The 24,514-nt window shown below is 41.0% G+C and overlaps 1 protein-coding gene across 5 annotated transcripts in view; it reads right to left on the bottom strand.

The window, feature by feature from the left end:
* LOC120408764 (zinc finger protein 474-like) overlaps positions 1-24,514 on the bottom strand; it is a 57,899-nt gene that overhangs the window by 10,906 nt on the left and 22,479 nt on the right. Inside the window, exon 5 of one of the 5 annotated variants that reach the window (XM_039545970.1) lies at positions 5,781-6,147. The exons of 1 other annotated variant lie outside the window; for it this stretch is intronic. In XM_039545970.1, coding sequence (XP_039401904.1) covers positions 6,113-6,147 — 35 coding nt within the window. In that variant the 3' untranslated portion in view covers positions 5,781-6,112. Of the gene's footprint in view, positions 1-5,780; positions 6,148-21,889; positions 22,162-24,514 lie in introns of those variants that run through there. 3 more of the 5 variants (XM_039545973.1, XM_039545969.1, XR_005600954.1) reach the window with 3 other exon arrangements.

The following is a 24,514-nucleotide window of genomic DNA, read 5'->3' as shown; positions in this document are numbered from 1 at the left end:
GTATATATATGATCTTATTTTTGAGTGGAGAGAGTAGGGGACAGGATGTATGGGGGTTGTTTAAAAAGATGCATTTTTTTAAGAAACGGTAGACCTTTAACACAGCAGTATTAGGGAGCATTGCCATGGTAACATTATAAGCTGTGCTAACAGAGTCCGTAATGGGATCAAGCTGAATAAACCTCTCTCCTTATGCATGAAAGAACACCTTTATAAGTCACTATTTTTCTCAGTTATAATCCTGAAAGCCCAATTCATGAAAAGTTTATCGTATGGGATTTTCACTCAAGGAGAGACGTGGAGCCTTAAAACTAGGGCAGGACTTAGATTAAAAAAAAAATCATCTGTACATGTGTCATGTTCCAGCCTGCAAAGAAACTTTATTTGCTTTTTAAAAGATGAGTAGAAAATGATAGATAAAGGGTAAACAAGGGCACCTATGACCTGCTATTTGTTTGTAATCCTTTCTGTGTATATGTTAGAAAGAGAGCAAGAGCAAGTGCTCGTGCTCTAGAATAAGCTGAAAGTCTTCAAGGCCCTGGTTGTCCTGTCTGTTCATTGAATTTTAAAACATTGAGAAAAGAAGCACAAAAGCATGTGAAAAAGAAAGTGTTATGCTGCCACAGAGTATACTGAAGTGTTCAAAGTGAATTGGAAATTGAACACGCTGGCAAACAGCAACAACCACAAAGTGTTGACTCTTTAGAAAATGGAAATATGATGATGAAAGGTACACCTGCAGCTAATGATCACCTTCCTGCATGCATGGGTGAAAAGCATACGTTTAAAATATTCAGTAAAGCTGTCCAGAAAGCTTTTAGCCGCATCCTACACTTTACGCTCCATTAGGGTCAGATTCAAAAAGACATCCAGGAAGGACAGGGTAAAAGCTATTAAGAAAGATTAAGGGTCCTCCATAGGACAGTTCACCACCAAGGGATAACCCACCACAGTTAGACAGACACATTCCAAACAGCCATTAAAAGGAGGAGGAAGGATACAGAATGTGAAATGGGGAAATACATATGGCCACATATATGGCTTGGAGGCTCAGATCAGAATTAGACAATATGGAGTCTGCACTACTATTTGAGCACTACCCATTGGGAATAATGGGTAAGAAAATTTCTAGGGTAGATGCAACCACAGAGTGCTTTTGGACAGGGATTCTGAGGCTGGCTGCACTACCTAGTTCCACTGCATAATATTTCTCCCAACATGCAACTGGGATAATTAGGACTGTGCTATATTTCAGAATATATAGTTCCTTACCACTAAACATTTGAATTCTGATGACATTTAACTAAAAAAATGCTAATTTTGCCAATGAAAAAAGTGAGACTTTCCTCTACTGCTCTGTCGGTTAACTTTAGCGTTGTAATATAAACCAAAAAACATATTTGACAGTTGCCATGTGGTGCATTTAATTCCACACAGGAAAGGTGAGGAACGTTACCCCCCGACCCCTTCCCCATCAGCTGGATGCACTATTCATCAAATGTAGCCCCTTTTTTTGGTTTCTGAATTGTCCACAAACAAAACACTATCTCCATGAACACATTCATTGTTCATGTATTGTATGAGCATACATAATGTCAGATATTACCTAGCCTATGGCTAAACTGTTCTTTGTGAGGACTGCCATGGGTATTTGTTAGTCACTATTTGATATCTGAGCGGTGTTATTTTAGTTTCATGGTATTGTCTCTGCTCCCAGGCTGGATGCCTGTCTCTTTTCCTCTACCAGGATCCTGACATGGGCAGTAAGGACCAAGCATCAGAGCTGGGTCAAACTTGAGGCTGAGAGCAGCAGAGGAGTTCATAGTCAAGTCCCAGGCCAGGATCAATACCAAGGATCAGAATCCAAGTCATGTTTCAGGTCAGGAGGTGAGGTCCAAATCAAGCCAAGGTCAAAACCAGGAGTTCAAGAGGTAGAATGGTTATAGCAGCTACAGAAGATCCCTACAGTGACCTGGACACTTCTTGGAACACCCTTTGGTTTTATGTAAGGCAGGAAGCCAACAGACCCCTCGAGGGGAGATTTCCTATGGTCTGTGTCCATAGTGGGTTATGGGAAGCGGAGGGTGAGCTACTTACAGCTGCTGCTGGGTAGCACCACAGAAGTGGCTGGTAACAGCTCTGTGGACCTGGGTTTGAAACCTGCTGGGCCTTCCATTCAGGAGGCTGGGCCATTTTAGGGAAAGGTAGCAGAAAATAACAGATCAAAGAAATTATAAGACATTTTCTTTTCCTTTACTGTTTTCCACAAGAACATTATATTCTATGTGCATGCATAGCAGATTTTAAAACATCCATCTACTTCTTGACCGAAGGAGAAAGACAAACCACTAAAAGCAAGATTTTAAAAATGTATAGCAGATTATTAATTAAAATTTCTCTTGTCACATTCACACAAACTGTTTGCATGTATCCTACTGCGGTGTTGATAAGCACACAGTGCTCTGTGATCATTCTTCCCCTTCTTTTTTATTTATAAATAGGCTAAGCTGGAATGGGGCTATCCTAGAACTTATGAGGCCTCAGAAACCCATTTTGTGAGCCCTTCCAAAAACTTGAAGTGATTACTTCCCAATGCTATAAAGCAACTCAATAGCAAAATTAAGGATAGAATTCTGGACTCCTGACTCTTAGTTCCTTGTTCTAACCACTTGCATGTACACCTTCTTTTGCCAGTTGCTGCTTTCAGCCTATTGAAACATGACTTTTTAACCATACATAATGTTACTATAATTAACAAGCCATGCATTTTTAACATAATTTGTAATGATTAATATAATTTCATTTATATATTAAATATAGTATAATTAATACTTACTAGTAACTAAGCTTGGTCTACACTGCAGATTTCTGCCAACATAGCTATGTAGGTCAAGAGTTTGAAGAGAGGTGATCCCTGTCAGACAGAGATGTGCCAACAAAAGCCCCTAGGGTAGATTCAATTATACAAGTACAATTGCACTTTATCAGTACATAAGAACATAAGAAAGGCCGTACCAGGTCAGACCAAAGGTCCATCTAGCCCAGTATCTGTCTACCGACAGTGGCCAATGCCAGGTGCCCCAGAGGGAGTGAATCTAACAGGCAATGATCAAGTGATCTCTCTCCTGCCATCCATCTCCATCCTCTGACGAACAGAGGCTAGGGACACCATTCTTACCCATTCTGGCTAATAGCCATTTATGGACTTAGCCACCATGAATTTATCCAGTCCCCTTTTAAACATTGTTATAGTCCTAGCCTTCACAACCTCCTCAGGTAAGGAGTTCCACAAGTTGACTGTGCGCTGCGTGAAGAAGAACTTCCTTTTATTTGTTTTAAACCTGCTGCCTATTAATTTCATTTGGTGACCCCTAGTTCTTGTATTATGGGAATAAGTAAATAACTTTTCCTTATCCACTTTCTCAACATCACTCATGATTTTATATACCTCTATCATGTCCCCCCTTAGTCTTCTCTTTTCCAAGCTGAAGAGTCCTAGCCTCTTTAATCTTTCCTCGTATGGGACCCTCTCTAAACCCCTAATCATTTTAGTTGCCCTTTTCTGAACCTTTTCTAGTGCTAGAATATCTTTTTTGAGGTGAGGAGACCACATCTGTACACAGTATTCGAGATGTGGGCGTACCATGGATTTATATAAGGGCAATAATATATTCTCAGTCTTATTCTCTATCCCCTTTTTTATTATTCCTAACATCCTGTTTGCTTTTTTGACTGCCTCTGCACACTGCGTGGACATCTTCAGAGAACTATCCACGATGACGCCAAGATCTTTTTCCTGACTCGTTGTAGCTAAATTAGCCCCCATCATGTTGTATGTATAGTTGGGGTTATTTTTTCCAATGTGCATTACTTTACATTTATCCACATTAAATTTCATTTGCCATTTTGTTGCCCAATCACTTAGTTTTGTGAGATCTTTTTGAAGTTCTTCACAATCTGCTTTGGTCTTAACTATCTTGAGCAGTTTAGTATCATCTGCAAACTTGGCCACCTCACTGTTTACCCCTTTCTCTAGATCATTTATGAATAAATTGAATAGGATTGGTCCAAGGACTGACCCTTGGGGAACACCACTAGTTACCCCTCTCCATTCGGAGAATTTACCATTAATTCCTACCCCTTGTTCCCTGTCCTTTAACCAGTTCTCAGTCCATGAAAGGACCTTCCCTTTTATCCTGTGACAGCTTAATTTACGTAAGAGCCTTGTCAAAGGCTTTCTGGAAATCCAAGTACACTATGTCCACCGGATCCCCCTTGTCCACATGTTTGTTGACCCCTTCAAAGAATTCTAATAGATTAGTAAGACACGATTTCCCTTTACAGAAACCATGTTGACTATTGCTCAAGAGTTTATGTTTTTCTATGTGTCTGACAATTTTATTCTTTACTATTGTTTCAACTAATTTGCCCGGTACCGATGTTAGACTTACCGGTCTGTAATTGCCGGGATCACCCCCAGAGCCCTTTTTAAATATTGGCGTTACATTAGCTAACTTCCAGTCATTGGGTACCGAAGCCGATTTAAAGGACAGGTTACAAACCTTAGTTAGCAGTTCCGCAACTTCACATTTGAGTTCTTTCAGAACTCTTGGGTGAATGCCATCTGGTCCCGGTGACTTGTTAATGTTGAGTTTATCAATTAATTCCAAAACCTCCTCTAGTGACACTTCAATCTGTGACAGTTCCTCAGATTTGTCACCTACAAAAGCCAGTTCAGGTTTGGGAATCTCCCTAACATCCTCAGCCGTGAAGACCGAAGCAAAGAATCCATTTAGTTTCTCCGCAATGACTTTATCGTCTTTTAAGCGCTCCTTTTGTATTTTGATCATCAAGGGGCCCCACTGGTTGTTTAGCAGGCTTCCTGCTTTTGATGTACTTAAAAAACATTTTGTTATTACCTTTGGAGTTTTTGGCTAGCCGTTCTTCAAACTCCTCTTTGGCTTTTCTTATTACACTCTTGCACTTAAGTTGGCAGTGTTTGTGCTCCTTTCTATTTGCCTCACTAGGATTTGACTTCCACTTTTTAAAGGAAGTCTTTTTATCTCTCACTGCTTCTTTTACATGGTTGTTAAGCCACTGTGGCTCTTTTTTAGTTCTTTTACTGTTTTTCTTAATTTGGGGTATACATTGAAGTTGGGCCTCTATTATGGTGTCTTTAAAAAGGGCCCATGCAACTTGCAGGGATTTCACTTTAGTCACTGTACCTTTTAACTTTTGTCTAACTAACCCCCTCATTTTTGTATAGTTCCCCCTTTTGAAATTAAATGCCACAGTGTTGGGCAGTTGTGTTCTTCCCACCACAGGGATGTTGAATGCTATTGTATTATGGTCACTATTTCCAAGCGGTCCTGCTTTAGTTACCTCTTGGACCAGCTCCTGCGCTCCACTCAGGATTAAATCTAGAGTTGCCTCTCCCCTTGTGGGTTCCCGTACCAGCTGCTCCATGAAGCAGTCATTTAAAGTATCGAGAAATTTTGTCTCTGCATTTCGTCCTGAAGTGAAATGTTCCCAGTCAATATGGGGATAATTGAAATCCCCCACTATTATTGTGTTCAGTATAACTTGTTTTGTTTGGGGCAGGGAGTGGAATAAACCATAAAGTATAGCTTTGCTGATATAAGCTGCATCCACACTAGAAGCACTTTTTTGATATAGCATACCAGTATAACTATACATGCAGAGTGCTGATAGTGTAGTCAATAAGAAAATCAACTAAAAATAACCCCTTTTGTTTGGATAGATACCATTTTATGAATCAGCCAACATGTTGAGGAAGCTGGTGAGAGACATCATAATAACTGATCCAGCTAGTACTCATCTCTTCCAATATGTGGCCCAGTGATTGAGAGTTGTGGTGTCACTCCTGAACCCGAGACTCCAAGATGATGCCACTAGCCACGAGGATGCCTTGTCAGCTGCATTTTCCACCACAGTAACGCTATTTAATGTATTAATTCTGAAAAATTCCATCTCTGAATATGTCATCAGTGCATCTGTGGCCAAAAGGAGAAGTTTCTCCATGGTTATATTTGATTTTTATATCCAACTGCATGTTAACCACATTCGCCCACAATGCAGTTATTTTGGATAGTCATTGTTCAGTTTGTATCTTAACTTGGTCAGCATCTGCAAGGAAAATAGCAGTTTATAAATGAGCTGCTTCCTAAAATGGATCTTTCTTTCGTTCTCTCTCTTTCACACAGTTAATTACAAAAAGTCATCTCATTTGAGTAATGGTTAATGCATTATGCAATTATAATCATACAAGTCACTTCTTAACATCTAATTTTCATTAATTTTATGTTAGTTTTGTTTTACATTGTATTATCTATAAAAGAAATCCAAGTAGTCTTCAGAATACTGTGTTTAGTATAATAATTTCAAGTTTAATTAACTGGAAAATTCTAATTGAATTGTAAATTCTGTAATCCTACAACAACAAAAATAGTCACGGATTTATTCATGTAGAATGAAATTCATCCCTCTTTGTACAACCTATGTCCCTTTTAAACCTGACATTGAGGGCTTAAATGGGACTAAAGTCATGCTCAGAACTCATGCTAGCCCTCTACACATAAATAAGAAGTATTTCTGCTCCTTTCACAAGATGTGGCTGAGCAAGTCCCTCAAATGTATTGGAAAGACAAAGATCATGGCCTTGATTCTCCACTCTGTCAGAACTCTGCTCAGATGGCATGGAGAAGGGGCAGGGGGCACTGGTTGTGGCTCCTTGATTCACAGGAAAGTGGCAGGCACAGGAGGCTGCAGGAACATCTCCGGCAGCTTTCCACCAGGAAAGAGTTTCTCTGTACAAGGAAAATGTCTACTGGCTATCTCTAGCCAGCTCAAGTCCACTTTGCACTGCTTTTGCAGAATGAAGTGGTCTTAGTGGCCCAGAGAATCCAGCTGATAGTATTTGCTGGCTGTCTAGCTGATAAGCAGAGATACTCCTGTCAATCAGAGACTAAGCCATGAAACCATCAAGTACAAACTTTGGTTTGTAATAGACTGAGAGAAGGATGCCAGAATTCTAGGGCATTACACAACCTTGCTGGGTATGCTGATATCATTGCTGGGGTTCATCAAAGAGTTATGAAGAATGAGACAACTGTGTCAGATACAGACTGACTTTAGACATAATGGATCCTTGTTAGAAATCCTGGAAAAAGGGCTCTGTTCTGCCTGCTATTACCTACCCAGAATCAGACTATAAGAAAGAATGAAACAGTCAGCATTTCAAGAGCTTACAAAATAAATTACTAGTGCCATGCCTAGTAGCACTGCTGTAATTATGGGTCAGTTCCTAATACCATTATAAACCACACATTCCAGGGCTTTACAAGCACTTAAAGACATATTTTAAGCACTTAAAGGCATATTTTACTCTGGGTGCATAAAAGGAACAACCAGCGGCAACAACAAAAGAAATGCAGACTATGTCCCTTAGTTCTTAGTGTTGACTGTGGCCTTTCACTACTTTTAAATAAAAACCATACAAACATCAGAACGGCCATACTAGATCAGACCAAAGGTCCATCTAGCCCAGTATCCTGTCTTCCGACAGTGGCCAATGCCAGGTGCCTCAGAGGGAGTGACTAGAACAGGTAATCAAGTGATCCATCCCCTGTCACCCATTCCCAGCTTCTGGCAAACAGAGGCTAGTGACACCATCCCTGCCCATCCTGGCTAATAGCCATTGATGGACCTATCCTCCATGAACCTATCTAGTTCTTTTTTGAAGCCTATAATAGTCTTGGCCTTCAACATCCTCTGGCAAAGAGTTCACAGGTTGACTATGGACCACAATCTGTTGACCACAATCTGTATGCACTCACATACCATCATCCTAAGCCATTTCTTGTGATATTTTCAGCTACATTGTGAAAAAATTCAGTGATGTGTTACATTAATGCAGCATCACAACTCTCTACTGACATGGTATCACATCTGGAGGACCTGATAATAAAGTCAGAGGAACTTTCTTGTAAAAGGTATGAGTTTAATGGCTCCACCAACATACCAGATCCAAAGAAGCTGCAGGCAGGATACTGTGTCAATAGCAGGGTTTTGTTTTCAATAGCTATGTTTCATAATCCTGGATTTTGGAAGTGGTACAATGTCAATAGGAGTTGTTTTTGTTTTATTTTGGATATGATGTTCAAAAAGAAAAAAAAATGTATTAAAATAATAGTAAGACTCTGGGCGAAACCTAGAAGTACAAACTTTGACCTTAATTAACCCTGCTATACTTAGATATTTCAGCACATGTACTATATAAAAATCACACACTTCACTGAGATGCCTTAATGCCAAGCACTGTAGTATCTGGACGCGGAATTCCTACAATGCATAGGCACAACAGGATGAATTAAAGGAGACTTAAATCTTACTTCCTTGTTGTTAATGATTATACTAACAATATTTATGTATGTATTTATTTATTTGTATTGTGGTAATGCCTATGAGCCCCCGTCATGGACTATGACTCCATTGTGGACAAACACAGAACAAAAAAAAGATGGCCCCTGGTCCAAAGAACTTACAATTTAAATGTTTAGTAATTTTATTTTTATTTACTAATCTACTGGTAAAAGAGACAAATCTGGATCCTCAGCTGCAGTCAAGAATTACACATCACATCTCAGGAGGGGATTGCCAAAGGAGCTTCAGTCCACCGTTATACTCCCCATCTCCAGGCTGGCTGGGTGCCAGGCCAACACTCCATCATTAGCAGTAAGAGCAGCCTGATCCTTTGTACCAGCTGCCAGCATCCCCAAGCTGGAAATATATCAGCCAGGGAATGCTAAGGTCACAGCAGCTCATGCCTCTTAAGCTTGCTGCTGGGGGTGAGGGTGATGTAAAAACTTGTACTCCAGCTCTACACCACCAGAGGATCCGGATACAATGGGATTGTCCTTCTGTGACCATCTACAACAGCATTAGGGTCATTTTGTACGAGCAGTTTGATGCAAAGTGGCTGCTAGGCAGGGGAATAATCTGGCCTACAGTATTCTGTTGTGTATGTCATTGAGGTAATCTATCTAAATTATTGCAACTGTGCCAAAGTACCTTCTTCTCCTCAGCAGGCTCAGTCCTTTTTAGCCTTGGAGACACAGGCTTAGGCAAGGCAAATCCTTACCTGTAGCACAGGGTCTGGCTATTCCTTTCCCCAGTCAGTCCCTTGTGCTTGTTTTCCTTCCTTTCCGGGGAGGGAGTGCAGCCTTCCTTCCTGGAAGGGTTTAGTGTCTTACTGCACCCAGCCTACTGGCAGCTTTCCTGTCTCTCTCTCCTCTCCCTTCCACACAGGGGAGGGTTTAAAAAGGTCACAAGCAGTTGGAGCCAGCTGAACCTAATTAGTTCCCTAGTAACCCCTTATTTCCCTGTGGTTCTCTCTCCTCAGTGGATTGGGAGAGGCCTTTTAACCCCCTGGGACTAATTACTACCTCCCCCCTTTGTAGCTGTTTGTCCTGGGTTTACCACACAACATATAAAATTAAGTTAAAATTATTCTTCCTACCCTACCCAGAAATATGAGATCTACACTAGCAGCGCTTTAACATGGCTTGTGTGGTCAAGGCACAGCTCTAAAAAACCACCTCCAGGAGGGGCGTAGCTACCAGCACTGGGAGTGCAGCTCCCAGCACTTGTGCACTGTTTACACTGACGCTTTACAGCACTGAAATTTGCTATGCTCTGGGGAGTGTTTTTTCACACCCCTGAGCCAGAAAGTTGCAGCGCTGTAAATTGCCAGTGTAGACAAGGATACAGAAGATAATTGCAAAGCATTTTGTCCTTTGGATTATATAAAGAATAATACAGTGAGTCTGACTCTGCAGAACACAAAACTGCCATTGGCACTCCAGTGGTAGGTTGGCCTGAGTAAGGACAGCAGTACACAGCTCAGATTCCATAGCTGAGTTGCGACAATCATTTAGATTCTGATCAGGTATGCTCAGCAAAATTGCTTCACACCAGCACACCTTCTTGTCTCCTATTCTGGTCTCATTTTCTGGCTCCCTAAATTTCTTCCAATGGATTGTTTTCCTAACAATTATCTTATTGAAGCTTTGCAAAAATACAGACATCAGTTACAGATCCATAACTATTATTATTATTTATTCTATATACATTCAGTGTATATAATACAATGGTGCTACAAACAGCTATCGAACTCTGCTCCCACAAGCTAGTCTCCTTAGAGAAGGACAGAATTTGTGTTTCTACAAGCATAACCCAGTGGGGAGGGTGTATTACAGGTTCCCTCTGTGATGATCCACAAAGGGTATAAGGTGTTACAGACTCACAGAGACAATTAAGCTAAAGGTCCCTGGTTTGTCAACCAAGAGGGTTGTAGTCACTTTGCCTGTGGAATCTCTGGTGCCTTCTACCACAGTTAACATGAAAGCAACACTCCTATTTCCAACAAGGAATCTGAGCTTGAGAAAGCTTACTTTTTATCTAAAATAGCCTGCCATATTAAAACAATCCCTGGATTGGGGTTTACTGTATCGGCTTTATCAAACTATGACTAGTGTTGATAGGGTAAAAATGAACAATAACCATACTTAAGGACAATTGCACTTAGTACAATTTAAACATTTTTATTATTTCTTATATTGTTGCACAAGATTGCAGACTTTGCCACTGTCACTGAGACATTGTAGCAGCAAGCATCAGGTGCCCACTGGAAGTACAGGAAATTTGGTCAGCTTTGATGGCAAGCAGTTCTACCCATTTATTAAATGAGGAGGAGGTATTTGTTTAAATGAACCTGGTGTGCGGTTGCACTGGCTTGCATCAAGTTATGGTATGTCACATCTCAGATGTGCCGTAGTTTATGTACTGAAAAATGATGAGGTGAATTACAGGTCAGGAGGATACTGTAAATGCTATTCCTGCTGTTCTTTGGAATATTGCATGCATTTATGGGAAAATGTCCAACTTCTTTTTACACTGGTGAATATTTAATATGCCAGATCCTGACTAGTGCCAAGCAGAAACCAAACACAACTCTACCAATTCACTTCTGTTCCATTTTAGCTACGTGTGAGCCTGAACCAAAATCCCAGAACAAAATACCCCAGAACACTGAAAATTCCAATCTGGATTTGAACTTTGTGGCTCAGGTCCATCTCTAATTTTAAACTTGTAATTTCTCCGTCCTCCCTCATTGCAAAATAATGCAGAGAGACTGGGAAATTTGCACACCCAGTGAGTCAGATGTTTGATGAGACTAAACACTTGATATGACACTGCACCACCTGCACAGGAAAAGCAGCCTAATGGTTTTATAATTGACCATTGTCCCAAAGGTGACTATGGTCTTCTTTCAATGACAGAACACATACTATAGCCAAATTCTGCTCTCACTTACACAGGTTTAAATCCAGAAGAACTTCACTTAATTCTCTAGTGTAAATGAAACCAGAATTTGGTCTTTAATCTCTTTTTTTCTAATATATTTTTACTGAATTTCAGATGCACAAGGATCTCCAACTTGTGATAACACATATAAATAATTATTTTTTTGGGGGGGGAGACCCAAACTAACCCCCCCCCAAGTCTTGGCAATTGATTAACATTTAATACAATCTAAATCTTGCATATGATAGATAGATAGATAGATAGATAGATAGATAGATAGATAGATAGATAGATAGATAGATAGATAGAAGAGTGAGAGAAGAAGAAAATAAAAATACAGAAGAATGGAAAAGTAGAAGAGTGAAATGACAAGCAGATCAAACTGATATATACTGGATCTCAAAATGCTCACCTGCCTGCCCTCATTAGTGGTATGGAAAGGAGCCATCCACTGATCGGTGCTAAGTTATTTCAGTTAGATGCTTAGGTTGGGATCCACAAAGGGACGTTGGGTTTGCAACATTGAATGTCATGGTGCCTAACTTTTAGGCAACTAGAAAAATCACAGGAATGACACTGCAATCCACAAAGCCAAATCAGGTGCCAAGGTCCCCAACGCAATGAATGGGGAGAGAGAAGTGCTTAAGAATGAGATCAACAAAAGCCAGGAGTTGCCTAAGCTAGCCAATGAGAGATGCTGACTAGATGAGTGTATGCTAAGCCCAGCCCCTCTCAGGAGATGGGTGCCTAAGTCCAGCTTGCAGAGAGCCACATAGCACAATGGAGCTAAGGCATCTAAGGTAGTTCTTAGGGGAATGAGTTACATACCTGCCTTGTGCCACACAATGGCCGAAAGAGAACATGCCTACTTTACAACTTTTAGCCCAGTGGTTAGCACACACACCTGGGCTGTGAGAGACCCAGGTTCAGTTCCCCTCTCTCTCCCCTAGAGGGGAAGAAAGGATTTAAGCAGGGGGTCTTCCCTCTCCGAGGGGAGTTTCTAACCACTGAGCTATGGGATGTTGTGATGTGGGGCTCCTTCAGCCTCTCCTGTTGAAGCTGTTCCACTGTGGCTTAATAGAGTGTTTGGAACCATGGCCCTGACCCAGTGTCTCTCACCTGCCAGGGTGATGCCCTCAGGACTGTTCCACGGTGGATAAATACTTAAATAGTCACTGGGACAGAGAGAGAGCATAACTCGAAGTTAGGACACCCACCTGGGAGGTGGGAACCCATAGTCCACTCCTCCAGTTCCATCACTCTTTCATTATTTGTCCACAGTGAAACAGCTTCAACAGGAGAGACTGAGGTTGACTCAGAGCTAAGTGGTTACAACACTCTCCTTAGAGGTGGCAGACCCCCCTCTTCAAATCCTTTCTTCCCCTCTGGTAGAGAAGGGGGAATTGAACCCGAGTCTCCTATATCTCAGGCAAGTGCTGTAACTACTTGCCTGACAAGGCTGGTAACAGAAGTGCCTCCTCCAGCTGGATTTTGAATGAGACTTGATCCAGTAGATGGCCTCTGAGCACACCTACCAGATTGAGCCCTGCATGCAATTTAAGTAGATGAACGCTGGTCTTCTTTCAGTTTATGAATCGATCTTGGGGTGAAGCAGGAGATAGGCATCTGGATGCCTACAGGGAGGCAGCAGTGCACATGCCCACAGGCAGAAAGATAGACATCTTGTGAACTTTTACCCTGAAAACTTAGGCACCAAGTGAGTTTAGCACCTACAGGTTTCAGCGGGAGTTTTGTGGATCACAGTGGAGCCAAAACCGGGACGTAGGTGCCTAAACCAAGACTTAGGCTCCTAAGTATCTTTGTGAATCTGGACCTTAGATATTACTGTGATGAGTGCAATCAGGGCTTCTCATTCTTAGAATCAATCAAAGGGTGCAATTGTTTACCATGAGAGCCTAAATCCCTGTTCAAGTGATCACATAAGAGCACAAATGCCAATTCTATATACTAAAGTATATATTTAGGTCCCAATCTTGCAATGCTTTGCATGTGTAGGACCCTGCATCCACAGAGAACCATAATCGTTTTAGCAGGGCACTTGATGGGTACTGGGGTCTACCTGCATGCAACTCATTGCAGGATTAGGGCTTTAAGTTATTTAAAATGTGGGGTTTCAACTTGCAGTTTGGGTTTTACAGTTTGGAAAATTAAGATTACAGATTCTCCCAGCAGGTTCCCATCCAAACAAGCAATAGAGCTTTGTATTGCGAGGGAGCAGGGTCCAGTGCTGAGAGGACAGGGTTGGAAATTAGGTGAATTGGGTTGTATTGCTGGCTTTGTTCAAGCAAGTCAAGTAACTTTTCTGGGCCTCAGTTTCCCTAATTTTAACATAGTGTGAATAAGACTTGCTTGGCAGGGACTATAAGCCTAGCAGATGGTCATAAAGCACTTCCAGAGCCTTGAATAGAAGGTACTATAGAAGTATTGTTATTACAGATTTTCAGTTCTCTTAACAGTACTTTCAAGATTCCAGCACTCTTGATTCTTAATTTCACCCTGGGGGACTCTCCAGTTACTTCAGTACCCAGAAGCCCGGAAGAAACCTTCATGTTCACTAGGCTCACTTTCTCTCTGTATTTCCCTGAGCACAAAAATATACAGAACTTCAACTCACTGCTAAAATTCCCTTCCCCAAATATATCCTGTGTTACATATTTACTCCTTTTCCTTTGGACTCTCCAGCTGAATGGTTAAAAAAAAAATCCAACCCCCACCTCAGATATTTCCATCCATATTTTAACAAATGATAATACTAAAAATAATTAGTGATCAGTAGACTAATCATGAGACCTAATCCCAGAATCAAACTTAGCTTTTGAAGAATGGTTGATTAATTAAGAACAGAACAAACGTTTGAAATCTTATCTGGATGAGAATATTTACTTTAGGCAGGTCAAATGTAAAACCCATTAACAACAGTACTGCAAGACAAAGCTCTGATCAGAGCTAACTCTGTTAACCTTCAAAAGGCCATTTCATAAAGAAAAACTGTGGGATGTGTTTCTAGCACAGTTGCCAACTTTCACGTGGTAAATAAGCACCCCGACTTTCACAATAAACCAAAAATAAAGCGAATCCCATTTCAAAACAAGGCCAAAACAAGCCAATCCCTAAGAACCACAACACTCTATGTGACTAGCTCCCCCCGGCGTGCAGTCTGGGACTGTGGTGGGCCCACTCTGCGCCCCTGACTCTCTCCCCTCTTGCCCCTGCTTGCTCATTACCTCTGCTTGCCCCCACCCACCCCCCCGCCCCTGCTTGATGGGAGCTGGTCAAAAAAAAGAAGCTACAAGCTACAACAAGCTACAAGCCAAAAACTAGCCAACAAGCAACTTATAAGCCAGTTAAGCCAAAAACAAGCCCAATTTCAGCGTTGTTTTCGCGGGTTTGGCATGTCTGGTTTCCAGATATATTGTGCACTCTGCAACTGAAAGAAACTTTGTTCCAATACAGGTTAACGAAACAATACATGGTAAATCCCAAAAATATGCATATGGCAAGAAGGATCCAGTGATGGAAATAATCCCAGGCCCATTGGAATTTGCATTATTTTAGTGAATAAAATCACATTCAGTGTTCAGACTTTTATTTCCATGTGAGAGGTACAGTCACACATGACTAGAATTATATTTTTCTTAAATGTTCTTAATATAGTTGGACGGCATGAGTTCAATGATTTCAAATTACGACAAGTGCCTATATTGCCACCTGCTGGGCTTTGTTGATTCATCAACAATCAAAACCAACTGCTGCTTTTTCAAATCATGCTGGGTTTTTTTAAAATACCACTTGCACTTGTCAGCATTTGGTTTTAGGTTGGCTAGATCTACATCACTGTTAATTTACCCAGTAGATTGCTTGCAGTATTTTAAACTTAAACCTCAGATATCATTAAACTCATTTACCTTAAAATGTGCTTTTCATTAAGATTTAAGTGAAATCATTTTTAGACTCACTTCTGAGGAATATTATTAGCAGCATACATTGGTAAAAGCTCAAGATGGACACGACACAGCAGAGAGGTCACTGAAAAATGCTGTTTTCCTATTCCCTTGCAATATTCATTACTGTAAGAGATCATATGATGAATATTTTGATTTTCTCTGAAGTAACTCAGGCCTTGTCTACACTGGGATTTCTAGCCACTGGTGCAAAGTCCTAAAATAGATCATGTGCTGCACTGGTGTAAACCATGATTTGTTCCAATGAAGCTCATCCTGTTTCCAAATGGCGTAATCTGCACTAATGCAAGTCTCAGCTGACACCAGTGCAGTACATCCATACTAGCCGTTTGCACAAAACACAGCTACATTAATGTGGATACTAAAGACAGGGCATTTCAAAGTCTCTGTTATGTTGTGTGTGTTACACTTTACAATGCTTTAGATTTCATTATTTAGAAGGTTTGGAGATTAGTAAGAAATGGTTGAATATTTACATGATTTTGACCTTCAAATGTCAAAGGTGTAATAACGGTAAATTAACTCTTCTAAGGAAATATTTTGTGGAAACAGGAAACAGGTGAAATTAAATTTAAACTAGATTTAGTAAGGCTGGGGAAATTTTTCATTTACCGTGCCTTTTGACAAGAAATGGCATTTTTTCAAAAATGAAAATTTGAATGGAAAATTTTTATTTTTTTCAACATTTTCCACTTTTTAGAGAAAATGAAAAGAGGAGAGAAATTTTGGGGATTTCTGAAACATACTACCAACAATTTTTTGGGGGGGATTGTTTTTTTCCCCTTTTGTTTCCCCTCATTCTATTTTTCTTTTTACCATTTCACAAATGAAAAAGAGAGCAAAAAGAAAAAAGGAAGAGAAAAATGAAGAAAAAACAAACAAAAAAACCCCCAACCTCTAAAACAACCTCCTCCAAGCTAAAATGTTCACTTTCTTGTGGTGTTTGGATCTGCTCTGTGTGTGTGTGTGTGTTTGTTTGTTTGTTTGTTTTTGGCTTTGTTTTTTTGAAAAAAAAATACAAACCAGAAAAATTCAAAAACATTTATGAAAATCTTTGAAAAAAATGTAAAAAAAAATATTAAAAGTGTGAAATATACCTTTGGTTAATGGACTCTATAGTCTGCTTCTGCTTCAGTGTCTCTTAAGTATGTGTACTGTAAGGGTTCAGGATTAGGCCAAAGGCTGTAGGAAGTATAATTTCTACATTGTGCCCAGTTTATTTCTGGATTATGAGGTATAAATCAAGTTTACAATGAAATTATCTAACACTGTATAATAAACATATGGACTCTTTCCATCACTTACACAAGGATTATCAGGGGGAATAGTTTGTGTATAAAATAAAAAGACAAAAGAAAGCTACAAATATGTCTATAAAGTTTATTAACAAATAAATGATTTAGCAACTTTTTATATATAAAAAAACAATAATTTTTGCAGATGTTTACTAGCAAAAAGGTTTAAAATGAAATAATTTTGAAAAACATTTATGTATCTATAATAGCATTTTTTCCACTTGCATGAACAAAATCAATTATTGAACTGCCACATTTTCTCCTTCACAGGCTTTTGTCATGAACATTCATTCATTAAGAAAGTTGAGTAGATAGTGAAGGAGTCACACCCTGGATTGTTTTGATCACTTCCAATGTGCTTTACCACTAACATTTGAGAGGGTTAGAGATCTTTTGCAGCTAAAATTCTCATGTCTATTAATATTATGTATCACTCTGAAGCTAGACACAAACATTTTACACATATTATTCATTTGCAATTGATTTTTTTTCCTGTTAGGCCAAATCTTGAAGTCCTTACCCAGTTTTTAATAATTCCACAGGAAATGGAGGTTTTGCCTGAGTAAGGACTTTGAGAGTCCCTTCCTGGAGTCAAGAATTTCATTGCCTTCAATGACCATTAGGCTCCAACTCTGGATCTATATCTTTTAAAACAATGACTTTGTTTAAAGGAGGACATTCATTCTCTTAGCATGTTCTGAGCCTTGCATGGGGATCAGTAATATTTTTAGCTTGTGTTCTGATTTTTTATAACCCTTGCTTACTTACGTTTTACTTGGCTACACTTACAAATTTGCAGCGCTGCAGCAGGGTGTGAAAACACACCCTCTGCAGCGCTGCAAATTGCGGCGCTACAAAGCGCCAGTGTAGTCAAAGCCCCAGCGCTGGGAGCCGCGCTCCCAGCGCTGTCCGTTATTCCCCAGAGGGAAGTGGAGTACGGACAGCGCTGGGAGAAAACTCTCCCAGCGCTGGCGCTTTGACTACACTTAGCACTTCAAAGCGCTGCCGCGGCACAGTCATAGCCAACTAAAGGGACTTTCTTTGTTTCTTTAAAGTGCAGGAAAACATTTTTCAGATCTTTAGAACAATTATGTGTTGGGTCAGCAGAAACATAGGATTGAAGTGGGACCCGCTATAAGACAACTGAATGTGTGATAAGAAAAAGTGACAAGTAGCCAAAGAACTGTAAACAATGCTAAAAAGCAAAGTTAAATGCTTTGCTTTTTTGTTTCCTGTTTCCTCTTCTGAAAGAAGGTTAAAGGAGGAATGCCAAATAAATATGGGAAATGCTGGACAGATCACAGCTTACTGCTGCTGAAAAGGAATTAAATTGTGAAATGAATTGATGGTATTAATGCAGATCCCACTGGGCAAATGTTGACATAAAAGTCACCACTGCACTTGGCACAGGTCTAGTATTCTTGCTGGCAGTCTCGGCAGAGAAGCCAGTGTAGGGTGACCAGACAGCAAGTGTGAAAAATCGGGACAGAGGTGGGGGGTAACAGGAGCCTATATAAGAAAAAGACCCAAAAATCGGGACTGTCCCTATAAAATCAGGACATCTGGTCACCCTAGGCCAGTGACAAAGGCTCGAGATCAAGCTATCCTTTCCAGCATCAGTTTTGAGGCAGATTGCTGGGGTTGTGTGAAGAACCTGCCATGCTACTGCCTCTGCTGTACCTCATATATGGATAAACAGAGTGCTGTAGTCTCTAGCACTGCACAAACACACACACAGAGACACACTCACAAAACCATCACAAAAATGATCAAAAGATCCATTGTATTCCTCACTCGTGATCCTATCAGATGCTCCCAGTTTCTGGGGAATAGTCCCTTCCCCATCCATGCCTTTTTATTCTATTTTCCCCCAAGAGGCCCACATCCTTGTGCTGGTTGAAGAGGACTAGTCCTAGAACTAGCTGGTGGTACTTTATATTTCCATCTGCCACAGGGATGGTGTTAGAGAGCGATGTGATATAGAGTGTCTGCTCCCCACCCAGAGCCCAGGTGTGTGATACCTCCACAGTGTTCCTGTCCTGTTAGGTACAAAAGCTTAGACTTTGATCTTGGATCTCTTAGGTGTGAGAACCATTGTGCTGCCACTGCACTGCCAGGCTACCAGCCCCCTTCACATTTACAATCTCACAAACATAAATACATAAAGCAAACTCTGCTATATTAACAGAACTTACTTCACTTTGTACTGTGAAGCTCTAATTAAACTCTAGTTTTCCATTTCAATAGCACAACAGCTTTCAAACTCATGGCCAAAGTTTGTCAGGCCTGGCAGACTCCTGCCAGAAAGGCCCCAAAAGCCTGCATAGCAGTCACTCTTCAGGCCGCTGTGACAGGAATGTTGAGGTAAGGCTCAGGAGTCCAAAGGCATGATCCACACAAGTATGTGTGAACATCCCATGTGCACAGCCCTTCAAACAGCTCAGCTCAGCTCTGCTCTTGGAATACACAGTTTGGGGAGATGAGTAGGTGGATGTAGGGAGAGCTTTACATGAAGCTGGTGTCAGTCATTACAGGTAACATTTGCAAAATAGCACATTACTTAGGCTCATGAGTCCCATTTGCAAAAGTAAATTAGGCAATAAGGAGCCTAAATCCCATTGACAGTTGATCTTTGATTCTACCTCATATTTAGTTTTCAATGCCAGCAAATGAATTGATTACCTTAAGGGTCCTTGGTCCCTTTTAAAACCATTTCTGCTCTTGAAATTGTTCTGGAATGAAGCTTGATGGCCCAGTTCCTCAACTGCAGCAAAGCATTGCTTACCACAACTGAGGATGATGGCCACAAAGGTACTTTTAAGCCACCTTTGCCAATTCCTCCAATTCTGATGCCATTTTGCACTGGGCCAGTCCCCAGAATAAAAGAGAGTAGCTTTCAGGCTGCCAACAGCCTCTGGGAGTGGATCTAGCAGCAACAGATGGCTGGTGCATGGGAACAAGCTGGCCATGCCCTCTTTCCCCTTGCTACACCCCCGCCACCAGTCCCAGGGAGAAGAGGTGAAGTAGCTCTAATGCCACCCAAGAATTCCGTACAATGCAATGAAGATACTTAAGGGGCTGGATCTGTTGAGTTCATGGAGCTTTGCATTGCAGAGCAGGAACTGGCCCATTGACTTCAGGAAATATGTAACAAGAGAAAATAAAATTCCCCTCGTGGAGATGAAAGGGTTGCTGAAATGCTTGACTGTTTGGGAAATTATTTTCAGCAAAGAATGCCGATATCTGTCCCAATTTGAATTAACTTTCTGTTGGGGATCAGGCAGGGGCAGGTGCGGGGGCATTCCCTTAACAGCTGAACAATGATGCTATTTCTTGTTTTGCTTACATGGCAAATTGTGCAGACTGATAGCTTGGGGGAAAAAAAGTAGTTGAAGTCCATCTGTCATTTCAGAGTACATAAAGACATCCAGTTCCTTATATCTGATTTTTATAAATACAACAATAAGTGCAAATACTCTAGGAATAGTCATATTTGTCACAGGATCCTGCTTGCATCCGAAGAAGTGGGTATTCACCCACGAAAGCTCATGCTGCAAAACTTCTGTTAGTCTATAAGGTGCCACAGGATTCTTTGCTGCTTCTACAGAACCAGACTAACACGGCTACCCCTCTGATATTTGTCACAGGATGCATACAACCAGCTTACTGGCATTAAAACTGAAGGTGAAAACTTATAGGTGATCCAGTTTCTTTCAGCAGTTCAGGAAGTTCATATGATTGCTTAACAACATGTGTTGCATTTTGTCATACATTTCACAGTAAGCTCCCTGGCCACTTAATAAAACACTTTAGAGTAAGGTAAAAAAAAGTGCTCTCTGCTGCAATTCTATTAGAGTATATATTACTTCCTTCACATGTTTAACCCTTTCACTGGTGCTCTTTGACTCTGACTCTGCTCTGGGACACAATAGCGTTCTTTGAAATGTTGGAATAAAAAAACATCTCTAGTGCTGCCCCATATAACACATATCCCCATGTCTTGTGCTAGCGCTTTGACCCGGAACCATTGAAGACAATGGGAGTTTTGCCTTTGACTGCAATGAGCAGGATAAAGCCCCTAGTACAGACCTCCTAGTGCTTACCAGTATGGTTTAGGATGGGGCAAAAGACACCCACACCCACATACCCACCCCAGGGTAGGTAGTGCTGACCAGCCTCCCCCTTTGCACCTATCAGCACTTTGTCACCTGATTATGGATGCCTCCTCCATCGTTGCAATGGATGGGGAAAGTAGGTGCCTGTGGTTTTAGGGTCTGATCCAAATCCCATTGAAGTCAATGGATGTCTTTCTCATTGACAGTGGAAGTGTACTTTGGGCCAGGTGCTTAAATACTTAGGCCAGCTTAAGCAGGCTAAATAGCTTTGTCTTACAGTGTGATTTAAAATTATGGTTCTATGGTAGGTAACAAAAAAGTTCTGTGTTCTTTATGTTTTAATGGAGAGGGGGCTTAAGTCAGCACAGTATACCCCTGTCCTTAGGAGCCATGCAAACTGTGCAACTCCAAGGTGCCAGAACTGCTGCAGGCTGATTTATTGATTGTTCCTGGGAAAAAGAGCAATCTGCCACAAAGGAAACAGGAAAACTCAGGAACAGGGAGTGACGGAAGTGCTGGCGTGAAGGGAGATTATTGTGCTCTGCTAAACTTTATGTTCAGCCTACACTTGGCTCCTCTAGCTGGCCCCTCCCCCCAACCACTAGGCCTACTAAGCCATGTGACTCACCCTACATCTGACTCCCCTCCACAGGCTACAGGTAGGAAGCTTGATAGTTCCAGTCAGAGCTTAAAAACTGAGGACATTAAACACAAAAAGTAATTTACATGGGAGTGGGGCAGGGAGGCACAGCCCAGCTACCATCACTGAGTACTGCAGGATATTCTCCCCTCGTCATTATTTGAGACAGGGCGTTCGCTGCTATTTATAGATGATGTATTTGGGTGCTTCTCTTCTGATTGCTGGGGTATTTTGCTCTGGGTAGTCCCCCCAGAATAGCACAGGCTCAGGAGGGCACAAAGGTGGCTTAAAGGCACCTTACTGGCGCCCCTGAACTGTGAGCTCTGTGCTGCACCTCTCAGAGCACAGAAATGATGAGAGATGTCTTCCATTTCTATAATGATGTGCTAAAAAATCACTGTATTTGGCCTGCATTATAGTGGCTACTGTTGATTTTACCTAGGAGATGATCTGAACATGTTTCCACATCACTGTGATTTTACAGAGCCCCTGAGCTATGCCTTTTATTTCCGAGCAGGATTTTATTCCTTTAATGCTTTGGCAGGAAGGTGTGTGTTGGGGGTTGGGTGGGGTGGGGGGGTGCGGTGTGCTTTACTTTGCTGGTTTCGGTTTACAGGACCGCTGGTGGACAATCAGTCTGTCTGGCAGGAAAGTACGCCCACAAATATCACATGGAACTAACTGGCTCTGGGCACTGTTCCAGGCAGCCTCATTTAGAGCATCGAGATCATAGAAACCTTTGGCTGGAAAATTAAAAAATAAAGTATTAGTTTTCATTCTGGAAAACCATATTCAGCTCTGTATGGAAAATATTTTCAGGAAATACCTGTTGACTGAGCCTTTTAGTTTTAACCAAATCATATTGCTTTTGCAAAAAAAATGCCCTACTTATAGTCCCAGGGGTTGAATAAAGTTAACTACAAACTCAATCATTCTGTATTGTATTAAAGCAAGGAGAAAGCATTGCCCTATGTGTTATGGTATGAATTCTTAAGTAATTACTAACATCTTTGCATACATGTTATTATCAGCAAGTTTCGCTTTCTTGGCCTTATTTCAAGTTCTGCTTAATGAATCTATATTATCTGACCAAGGGGATGGGAGGAAATGTATGTTGGGTATGTCCCATCTGTGCTAGTCTGAGCAAAGGGCCCAAATCTTCTCCAATTTAAGTCAATAAAAGTACTGCCATTGACTTGAATAGGAGCTAGATTAGCCCAAAACCTCTTACGGACAAATCCTGCAGTTTTTACTCAGGCAAAACACCCACTGATGTCATTGAGACTGGTTCTGCAGTCCTTTGCTAAATACAGGCCGTATTTTGTTCAACTTTTACTCACAATTATTTCAGTGGGAGTTTACCTGCATTAAGAGTACAGGATCAGGCTCTAAAGAACTAGCTGGAGTGTATTTCAGCTACATAATTTGTATCATAAAACCTTGTTTTCTTTCACCGTAAAAGGTAGGATTGTTTTAACAATAAATGATTGTTTTAAACACATTTCCAAGCAGAACAGCTAGGTTGTTTAACCAATGCTTTAGTCTCAGCAACTGCATCTAGATCCCATTTGAAGGGCACAAGATACAGAAATAATCTGGCTTGATTTGAAATGTATGAGTTTCAACCTGACCAGAAGGTATATGATACTATAGATGGTGGCTATAAGGAATTAAATAAATTTTGTCTTCAAACTGCAAGCACCAGTCTATTTAAAAAAGGTCCCATGCATTTTTTAAATATTCCATGGTTTCTGTCACTGGCACGATATGGATCTCTTCATTAAGGGCCCAGGCAGTTTTAATATGATTCATATCCAACAGTTCACATAACCACAATAAGCCTTAGATCTCTTAATATGCCTGTTTCTAATGTTCTTTTCATTAGATGAGCAACCGACTGGTGTTTCTTTCTTTGGCTGAGGCAAATACCCCTTTCATTTGCAGGAAATGAATGTGTATTTTCTGTACTTTGGAAAGTTTATTGAATAAAAAGAGAGAGAGAGAGAGAAAAGGAAAGGCGGTGACTTTCTCCCTACAGGCATTTGTTGCATTCAGAAAACAAAAAAACTGCAATCAGTCCAGTAGTTCTCTCCAGTCACACTTATTTTTTAAAAAGAAATTATGTAAACTGTACAAAGTTTTATGTAAACAGATCTCATTTCTGTACCTCTCTTGGTTTAGAACACTGCTTGTTCCGTTCACCAAACAGGCTACCCCCCCTCCTCCATTTATAAAACTGTGAGACATGTAGTGTGTGTGTATAGTAGTTAGCATTTCCTGGATGATTGGAATCATCTTAGCAAAAAAAAAGAACAAAAGGAAGATTATTTTCTTGAGGACAGGAGAGTGGGGAGCACATAGTTTTTGCTCAGACATGGTGCTATTCAACCTATCAGCAGCAGACACTTAGGACCATATTGTGAAAACTGTCAAGTGCCTCCTTGGGAACTGTGGGCACACAGCACCTCACAGTAGGTACTCAACACCCTGTAGCACTGCATAGGAGTGAGGCAATGTGCAGATTCATAGAAAGGCGCATCCTGCTGTGCTGATTTCTTTAAGAGTAGATACCTTCTTTTCCTCCCACTTCCCCAAGATAGCTGGTGGCTCAGAACGCTGCTGTTCCACAAAACCTTGAAGTAGCCCTTTTTTACCCAGCTATGCCCTCCTCTGTCAGATCTAGTCCTCTATCTTTTTCTCTCATTTTGACTCTCAGTACATAGTAATAAAAGTGATGATCATAAAGGAGCCAATGAAATGAAAATGCCTTCTCGGAGTATGTCTTCACTGCAGGATTAACTTGGGTAATCAGCACTCAGGTTAGCCTAGCCTGGCTGAGAGCAGCCATACTGCAAAACAATACTCGAGTTACTATGTCCTCACTGTTGCTTCACTCACCTGTATCTGTTGCTGAGACTCCTGGGAGCATATCCCATGGTTCTTTGTGCAGAGCCACTCTACAGGGGAAAATGTGGGCAGACACTGGATGGCTATCAGCACCTGAATGAGTTAGCCTACACCCTCACTGCAAACTGGGTGGGTCACCAGCCTGAGTGAAAGCAGAACCCTGGCTGTAACCCAAACCCCAAGCTTGCC

Source organism: Mauremys reevesii, linkage group 6, assembly GCF_016161935.1.
Source record: "Mauremys reevesii isolate NIE-2019 linkage group 6, ASM1616193v1, whole genome shotgun sequence".
Lineage (NCBI taxonomy): Eukaryota > Metazoa > Chordata > Testudines > Geoemydidae > Mauremys > Mauremys reevesii.
Note: the sequence above shows the minus strand (reverse complement) of the source record. Positions and strands in the feature narration are given on the sequence as shown.